This window comes from Gracilinanus agilis, chromosome 3 (genome assembly GCF_016433145.1).
Source record: "Gracilinanus agilis isolate LMUSP501 chromosome 3, AgileGrace, whole genome shotgun sequence".
Lineage (NCBI taxonomy): Eukaryota > Metazoa > Chordata > Mammalia > Didelphimorphia > Didelphidae > Gracilinanus > Gracilinanus agilis.
Genome location: NC_058132.1, coordinates 65,888,413 through 65,897,649, shown reverse-complemented (window position 1 = coordinate 65,897,649; position 9,237 = coordinate 65,888,413). Strand labels below are relative to the sequence as shown.

Below are 9,237 nucleotides of genomic sequence, written 5' to 3'. Positions count from 1 at the left end.
CATAAGTATATTATTATTTGAAGCAGTGTGGTAGAGTGGGTAGGGAGTTAGCCTTTTATTAATATGAAGAGCTGGTTATGTCTGGTCCCATTTTTGATATATATTATGTGTCCCTGAGCAAGTCACTTTTCTTTCATAGAATCCCAAGCAACTCTCTTAAGGGGGAATTATAATAATAATTATTATCATTATTGTTGTTGAGCCATTTTTTAGTCATGTTTAATTCTTTGTGACCCCATTTGAGGTTTTCTTGGCAAAGATACTGAAGCAGTTTGCCATTTCCTTCTCCAGTTCATTTTACAGATGAGGAAACGGAGGCAAATGGGGTTAAGTGATTTGCTCAGGGTCACACAGCAAAGATACTGAAATGGTTTGCCATTTCCTTCTCCAGATCTTTTTACAGATGAGGAAACCGAGGCAAATGGGGTTAAGTGACTTGTTCAGGGTCACACAGCACAGATACTGACATGGTTTGCCATTTCCTTCTCCAGCTCTCTTTACAGATGAGGAAATTGAGGCAAATGGGATTAAGTGACTTGCTCAGGGTCACACAGCTAGGAAGTATCCGAGGCCAGAGTTGAACTCATAAAGATGCACCTTCCTGTCTCCAGACCCAGTGCTCTATCCACTGTACCACCTAGATGTCCTTGTTATTATAATAGATAGATGCAAATACAGTGACCCACTGAGAGCCAAGTCAGCTATTCTCACTACAAATAGCCCCAAAGGATGGAAGCCTCATAGGTGTAAGGGATATGGAAGCAGACAGGGTCCCCAGGAAGCAAGTACGTCCCCGTCTCTCATCCCACCTCTCCGCCCTCCCCAGGCTCCCAGAATGGGCTGTGTGCCCTGTAAAGAGAAGGCAGGATCAGACACCAAGCTCGAGGCCTTCAATGAGGACAATGCCCAGGAAGGTCAAGGCTCTGGGGACCGTTATGGCCCCGATCCCACCAGGGCCACCTCCTCTTCCTCCTCCCACATTCCCAACTTCAGTAATGTCTCCCAACAACCAGTCAGCATGCCACACTTCCTGAATCCCATCCCCACAAAGCCGGGGGGCATTGCAGGTCAGTACTTGGAGGGATAGGGAGGGAAGGAGGTGCCAGTGGGGAGAGAGGGTCAAGCCACAAAATCCTGGGAATCTCATATTTAGGGGACCGACTTCACCTGGCACTGAAGCCAGCCTAGCCCTGTTCCTCTAGCCTTGACTCCCATGGGCAAAGACTATGGCTTAGGGCAAGACCCAGAGGTAGAGGGAGATAGGGTACTGGCCTGTGATCTGAGGAAGAGGATATGGTTCCTGCCATCAGGAAACCCTCCAGTCTGAAAGTAGAAAGCCAGCTCCCCCATCCCACTCCACCGCCCCCTCGGGCAGCTCATGGTCTGGGATGGGAGGCATGATTCCTGGCTTGAGAGAACCAGGGATGGGGGGTAGGGGTTATGGGTCCTGCCCTTAGGGAGCCCCTGGTCTAAAAGGAGATTAGATTAGGCATATCCAAGAGCCAATGGATAGAATGGGGAGGGGTCCCACTAGGACTGAGGGATACAACTAGGGAGGGAAGAGTGCTGGGTTGAGGTAGGAGGGAATGTTAATTGGCTTCCTGGCAAAGGGGAGCAGAAGATGTCTAAGCTGGAGGGGCAGAACGGGGGATAGGCTTGCCTGATTGGAATCAGGAGTGAGGGCTAAAGAATTTGGGAACTGGAAGAGAAATAAGAAGATGGGGTGCATGTCAGAGCAAGCTGCAGAGGCCTTGGGGAATCTCTGAGTTCCTGAGCAGAGGGGGCAAACTGCTCTGTGCCCGTTATGGTCTCGAAGGACTGACCACACTCAGCCAGGTGCCCCCTCTCCTTGCAGGGGCTGGAGTAACTCTGTTTATAGCCCTGTATGGATATGAGGCCAGAACAGAGGACGATCTCACCTTCACGAAAGGAGAAAAATTCCACATCCTCAACAACACGTGAGTGACCCTTGGGCCCTGGCTTTGCTGGGGCGAAATTCCTCCAGCAGCCATGATGATTATCTTGGGAAGGACGGGGCACGGCTGGGGGATTCAACAACCCTAGTTGGTTGGACACTCGGACTGTCAATTCAGCATCCCCCGGGTGTTGCCATCTCAGGCTGATGCTGCCAGCCTCGTGCCCCATTTCTCTTGCCTGGAGAGTGAGCAGAGGAGTGGGACAGCTGCTCATCCCGCCCTTCCATCTGTCCTTGCAGTGAGGGCGACTGGTGGGAGGCCAGATCCCTGAGCTCCGGACGTACTGGATACATCCCCAGCAACTACGTGGCGCCTGTGAACTCCATCCAGGCAGAAGAGTGAGTAAGGCAGAGCCAGAGTGCTCTGAGTTTATTCCAGGCTTTAAGGATGAGACAAGTGGGATCAGGGAGTCTATGTGCACTTTGGGACCACCCAGCTTTGTGCTCCTTATTGTCCTGACCTGGATGGTACAGGGAGAAGAGGCACTTGTGCTTGCTATAGAGAGAAATAGCATACTGTCCCTGCACTCAAGAAGCTTTCCGTCTGGTTGGGGAGACAAGACACACACATATATTTTTAAACAATATCTAAAATCCTTACGCGCTCGAGTCCCTCCCAGCTCTGACATTCTGGATTTTAAGGGCACCCCCAGCTCTGACATTCTGGATTTTAAGGGCACCCCCAGTTCTGATGTTCTCTGTTCTAAGGGCACCCCAATTCTGACCTTCTGTGTTCTAAGGGCCTCCCAGCTCTGACATTCTGGATTTTAAGGGCACCCCCAGTTCTGATGTTCTCTGTTCTAAGGGCACCCCCAATTCTGACCTTCTGTGTTCTAAGGGCACCCCCAGCTCTGACATTCTGGCTTCTAAGGGCACCCTCAGCTCTGACATTCTCTGTTCTAAGAGCACTCCCAGCTCTGACATTCTGGGTTCTAAAGGCACCCCCAGCTCTGGATGTTCTCTATTCTAAGGGCACCCTCAACTCTAACAATATCTGTTTTAAGGGTTCTCCCAGCTCTGACATTCTGGTTTCTAAGGGTACCCCCAGCTCTGACATTCTCTGTTCTAAAGGCACCCCCAGCTCTGACATTCTGGGTTCTAAGGGCTCTCCTAGCTTCTGACATTCCCAATTCTAAGCCCCCTCCTATCTCTGACATTCTGGGTTCTAAGATCTCTCTCAGCTCTGACATTCTGTTCTCTGCACCTCTCCCCTCTCCCAACTCTGGCATTCTCTGTTCTAATGGGCCTCCCAGCTCTGACATTCTGTGATTATGAACAAATAATACTAAGTAACATCTGACTGGGTTATCTGTAGTCCCTATATACAGACAATAAGTGCTGTTACAATTCAGAGGAAGGAGGATCTTGTTGCATGGGAGGAAGGAGAGGGGTGGAAATGGAGGAGGAAGGTCAGGCAAAGCTTCACAGAGAATGTGGAACATGAGCTGAATCGTGAAGGATTTAGAGTCAGAGAAAAGCATTCTAGAAGGGGAACAAAAGGTAGGGAAGCATCCAGAGTGTTCAGGGAATGGTGGGTAATCTGCTTTGCAGCATCGGGTATGCTAGGGGACAAGGTGGCTACAAAGGCAGATGGAGGCCAGATCGGGGAGGGCCTCGAAAGCTAAACGAAGAAGGATAAAGTATATTCTGCAGGCAGCAAGGAGCTATTGAGGGTGTCTGAGTAGGGAGTGATGCAATCAGAGCTGTGTATTAAGAATATTACTCAGGCAGCCTGTTCTGCCTGATGGATTCAAGGGGGAAAGCCTGAAGCCACTTAAGAAGCTATTATAGCAGGCTAGGGAAGAGATGATGAGAGCTTGAACCATCGTGGTCACCGTGGGAACAGAGAAGAAGGACAACAGGGATCTGGATTGGAGAAACCCATGAGGGAAGATTCAACAGGGCCTGGTGATGTTATGGGATCGAGAAACATTTATCGAGCACCCATAGGTGCCAGGCACTGTGCTAAGCTCCAGAGATACAAAAAGAGGCACAAGACAGTGTCTGTCCATCCTCGAGCTCACGGTCTAATGGGGGGATGAGAGAAAGGATGAAGGAAAAGATAGACTGCTGTTTTGAGGCTGGTGGGCCTGTGAGAGGATAATAGGGGAAGCAAGATGGGGAGCAGTTATTAGATGGAAGATGAGAAGTTAGAGTTTGGACATGCTGCGTCTGAGGGAACAAATGGGGATGTCCAACGGAGGCTTCCGGCAGCCGTGTGGACATGCAAGGATTCATCTGCTTCAGCCATGGAATTGGAACGAGAGCATCTTGCATGTGGGAGAAACCCCTTTAGACATTTTCTGTCCCATTCAATCTGACCTGCTAGCTGTTCCATCATCCACCTCGGTGTAATGTTCCTGCCTCCATGGTGTAGAATTGCTAACTTCATTCAAAGTAGAGCTCAGGAACCACTTCATTCAAGTCCTCCCCAGTTAAGAGTACTCTGGCCTTCTTGAAATTATTTTGAATATATTTTACACTCACTTGTATACATGTTACCCAGGAGATTTGGGAGTTTTGGTGGTAAATTCAGTGAGAGAGAACTGGCAAGCAAAAAGGCTAATGGAACTTTAAACTACATCAAGTGTCCAGAGGAGGGGCAGTTAAGGTGGCTCAGGGCATAGAGAGCCAGGCCTGGAGATAGGAAATCCTGGGTTCAAATCTGGCTTCAGATACTTTCTAACTGTGTGAACCTGGCTGAGTCACTTAACCAAGTTTGCCTAGTCCTTGCCCTTCTGTCTTAAAACTCTTACTAACGGGGGCAGCTGGGTAGCTCTGTGGATTGAGAGTCAGGCCTAGAGATGGGAAGTCCTGGGTTCAAATCTGGCCTCAGACACTTACTTGCTGTGTGACCCTGGGCAAGTCATTTGACCCCAATTGCCTAGCTCTTACCAATCTTCTGCCTTGGAGCCAATGCACAGTATTGACTCCAAGATGGAAGGTAAGGGTTTAAAAAAAACAAACTCTTACTAACACAGAAAGTAAGGGTTTTTAAAAAATGGTCAGTCAAAATAACTGAGTGTGTTTTGCTTGAAGAAGAGAAGTCATGATTGTTGCCTTTAAGTCTTAGCAGGCCATCATGGGAAAAGAGGATTGGACTTGTTCCAGATTCTCCTTAAAAAGCAAATGAGGCTGGATGGAAAAAAACAGTTTTCCAAGCATGGAATAGGCCAGTGAGGAAATCTTAGGTTCTGTCCAGAGGAGAATGGATAGTCAACTTGTTAAGGAATACTTTGAACAATAGAGTCAAACTCAAATAGAAATGGATCCCTGAATATGGCATGCTAACTTAGAAAACCACAAATTAACATTGTCTATGTTGAATTCTATTTTTATTTATTTTGTTAACCATTTCCTAATTTTATTTTAATCTGTTTTGGCTGCACTTGGGAATTTCATGGGAGTATGCCATTACCTGTGGGTCTCAAGTTTGATACTTGTGCTTTGAGCACATTTTCTACCAGGTATTGGTTAAACTGGATGGCCCCTATTTCTCAGAGTCTGTGATCCTGTGCTTGGATAATCTCTTAGATCCTAATTCTAAATCTTAGGTTCTTATGATTTGATAGATGAGTCAGCGGTGGTCTTGAAGGCAATGATTCTGTACTTGTGACTATTCCAGGTTATACCATCCCTCCTGAGACTTTCCTTACCTGGTCTTATGTGGGCCTCTCCTTCCTCCCCAGGTGGTACTTTGGGAAGATAGGTCGGAAGGATGCAGAAAGGCAGCTGATGAGCCCCAGCAACCTCCAAGGAACCTTCCTTATCCGAGAAAGCGAGACCACCCCAGGTGGGAGGTGTGGGGAGGGGTTGGGGTTTGGTGGAAAGGATGGGACCAAACATCTGGGAACCCCCATCACCACTTAGATGCCTCTCTGATGTGGAGGGAGGGCAAGTACTTAGCACCTTCTCTCCCCTCTGCCCCGCCCTCACCCTTTCTAGGGGCCTATTGTTTGTCCATTCGGGACTGGGATGAGAAAAAGGGGGACCATATAAAACATTACAAGATCCGGAAACTGGACAATGGCGGGTATTATATCACCACTCGGGCCCAGTTCGATTCTGTCCAGGAGTTGGTACAGCACTATAGTGGTGAGTGAGGGTTGTGATTATGGGGTGGAAGGACAGAGAGGGTCTGGCAGACCCAGGTATGGGGACTTAGACAAGTAAAGAACCCAGATGATCCAGCTGGCATCCTATGAGGAGGCGGGAGAAGAGGGACTCCCACCCACCCAAAGACCCAATGCAAAACTCTGGCTTGTTTAGGATTTCCCCATCTTTGCGTCTAGAACTTTTTTGAGGGTTTATGCCTCTGATTTAATCTACACAGGGAACTCCTCCACTGCCTACAGCGTTGTACATAGTAGATACTTAATGGTAATTCATCGAATGAAAGAATGCTAACCACTGTAATTTCCCAGCTAGAGAGGAGCCTAGAAGCCTGGGTCCCCATTCTTTCTCTAACCACAAGTATTCTCCCTACTATGATCCTTTAGACTTCAACGATGGACTGTGCCACCTACTCACAAAGCCATGTGCCATCATGAAACCAGGAACCTTAGGCTTGGGGAAAGATGCCTGGGAGATCAGCAGAGACTCCATTACCCTGGACAAAAAACTGGGCATGGGCTGCTTCGGGGATGTGTGGATGGGTATGAAGGCAACAGGGGAGGTTCTAAGGTTCTGATGGGGATGGGTTGTTGTGGATGTGGATAGAGAGGTGGAGAGTGAGGATAAAGAAAAGGATATTTAGTGGGCAATATTAGAACCCGGGACAAAAAGGTGGCAAAAAGAATAGAATTTTAGAATATAAAATGTTAATCGAGACTTTAAAATATAACACCAGAATTGGAAGAGATTTTAGAACACAGAATGTCTAAGCTGGAAGGGTCCTCAGAACATAGAACAGAGAAAGTACCACAAAACATATAATGCCACATCTAGGAGGGATCTTAGAACATACAATGTTAGAACTGGAAGGGATTTTAGAATATAGAATACCAGGAGGGGGGCAGCTAAGTGGTTCAGTGGATTGAGAGCCAGACCTAGAGACAGGAGGTCCTGGGTTCAAACCTGGCCTCACACACTTCCTAGCTGTGTGACCTTGGGCAAGTCACTTAACATCTATTACCTAGCCCTTACTGCTCTTCTCCTTAGGAACCAACATACTATATTGATTCTAAGATGGAAACTAAGGGTTAAAAAAAAAAGATGTCAGAGCAAGAAAGGCCCTTAGCTCATGGAATGTCAGGGCCAGACTGTATCTCCAGCTCCTAGCACAGTGCCTTGTTTCTTGACTTGAATACAAAATGCAAGCTGGAAGGGCAGAGATTATCTAGTCGAACCCTATCATTTTACACAGCTGCTTTAGGAAGAGGGTAGGGGAAGAGAGTGGAGGTTGGCTTGCCTCTGGGTTCACTCCCTCCTTCCCAGCAGACTTCCTTCATACTACCTGTGGACAGGCACTTGGAATGGTTCCATCAAGGTGGCGGTGAAGACACTGAAGCCCGGCACAATGTCTGCGCCAGCTTTCCTGGAGGAGGCCCAGATCATGAAAAGGCTACGTCATGACAAGCTGGTGCAGCTCTATGCTGTGGTGTCTGAGGAGCCCATCTACATCATCACAGAGTTCATGAGCCATGGTGAGCTGGAGAACATGGCAGGCAGAGAATGTATGTAGGATGCTCTGAGGGTGGAACTGAGGCACCCCTGCCTGGTTTCTCTCCTTAGGGAGCCTGCTGGAATTCCTCAAGGATGGTGAAGGCCAAGCCCTGAGGCTGCCCCACCTAGTGGACATGGCAGCTCAGGTAAGGCGGGCCTGGGGTTGAAGGTGCCACAAGCTTTTTGCCTTTGCATTCTTGCTCCTGCCCTCTGACATTTTTTTTTGCCCCCCTCCTGGCCCTCTATGGGACACCTTTACACCTCGTGATCCCCTAACTTGGTGAATGCATTCCAGGTGGCTGCAGGCATGGCCTACATGGAACGTATGAATTATATTCACCGGGATCTCCGGGCAGCCAACATCCTTGTCGGGGAAAACTTGGTGTGCAAGATTGCCGACTTTGGACTAGCACGGCTCATTGAAGATAACGAATACAACCCCCATCAAGGTGCCTCCTTCTGTACCCCTGTGCCCAGAATTCACCCAATACCCAGAAGACCCTTCAGAACACTTCTTCAAATTCCCAATGCTCCCACTGTGGAAATCCTAAAGTCTAGGATTTCCTCTGCAGCCTCCGCAGGCTCTCAAACCCAGCTCTCAGGCTTCTTCATTCTCATTTGCTTTTTCCCCCAAGGTGCCAAGTTTCCCATCAAGTGGACTGCTCCAGAGGCTGCACTCTTTGGCAGGTTTACCATCAAGTCTGACGTCTGGTCTTTTGGGATCCTGCTCACTGAACTCTTCACCAAGGGCCGGATCCCCTACCCAGGTGTCCCTCAGGGCTTTGGGGTGGGCAGTGAGAGGGGAGGATGAGAAGTCTAGAATGATGATGATCTTACATTCTGCCCCTAAGACAGGCTCAGGCCTAGTGCCATAAGATTTAAACCTGGAAGGGACTTTAGATGTCATCGAATCTAACTTCTGCCATCACTGCCAATTGCATGAAGGAGAAAGATGAGGTCTAAAGTGATTGAGCAGTTGGCTAACCATCCCCAGTTCCTTCATCAAGTCCTCATATGACATGATTTCAAAGCTCTTCACCATCCTAGCTGTCTTCCTCCTGACATTCTCCATTTTATCACCGTCTTCTTTAAACTGTGGTGCCCAGAACTAAAAACAATATTCCAGCATTTGTCTGAAGGTTATAGAGTATGGAAAGTGTGTCTGTCTCCCTCCTTATTTCTGGAAGCTCTACCTCTCTTAAAGCAGCCCAAGATCCCATTTGCTTTTTTTGGCTGCTACATCACACTGTTGACTCATCTTGACTTTGACCTTGTAGTTTACTAGCCCATAGATCTTGCTTTCTCTCTCTCTCTCCTCTCCTTCTCTCCTTCCTTCCTTTGCTTCCTTCCTTCCTTTCTTTCTTCCTTCCTTTCTTTCTTCCTTCCTTCCATCCTTCCTCTCTCTTTCTCTCTTTTTTCTTTCTTTCTCTCTTTCTTTCTCTCTCTCTCTTTCTTTCTCTCTTTCTCTCTTTCTTTCTTTCTCTCTTTCTCTCTCTCTCTCTCTTTCTCTCTCTCTCTCACTCTCTCTCTCTCTCTCTCTCTCTCTCACACACACACACAGACACAGACACAGACACACACACACACACACACACACA

The 9,237-nt window shown here is 48.1% G+C and overlaps 1 protein-coding gene across 1 annotated transcript in view; it reads left to right on the top strand.

The window, feature by feature from the left end:
* The first annotated feature begins 835 nt into the window (after nucleotides 1-835).
* Nucleotides 836-9,237, top strand: part of FGR (FGR proto-oncogene, Src family tyrosine kinase) — an 11,139-nt gene continuing 2,737 nt past the window's right edge. The window contains exons 1-10 of the mRNA XM_044668743.1: nucleotides 836-1,067; nucleotides 1,856-1,958; nucleotides 2,216-2,314; nucleotides 5,665-5,768; nucleotides 5,921-6,070; nucleotides 6,475-6,630; nucleotides 7,441-7,620; nucleotides 7,709-7,785; nucleotides 7,935-8,088; nucleotides 8,275-8,406. Coding sequence (XP_044524678.1) covers nucleotides 836-1,067; nucleotides 1,856-1,958; nucleotides 2,216-2,314; nucleotides 5,665-5,768; nucleotides 5,921-6,070; nucleotides 6,475-6,630; nucleotides 7,441-7,620; nucleotides 7,709-7,785; nucleotides 7,935-8,088; nucleotides 8,275-8,406 — 1,387 coding nt within the window. The remainder of the gene's footprint in view (nucleotides 1,068-1,855; nucleotides 1,959-2,215; nucleotides 2,315-5,664; nucleotides 5,769-5,920; nucleotides 6,071-6,474; nucleotides 6,631-7,440; nucleotides 7,621-7,708; nucleotides 7,786-7,934; nucleotides 8,089-8,274; nucleotides 8,407-9,237) is intronic.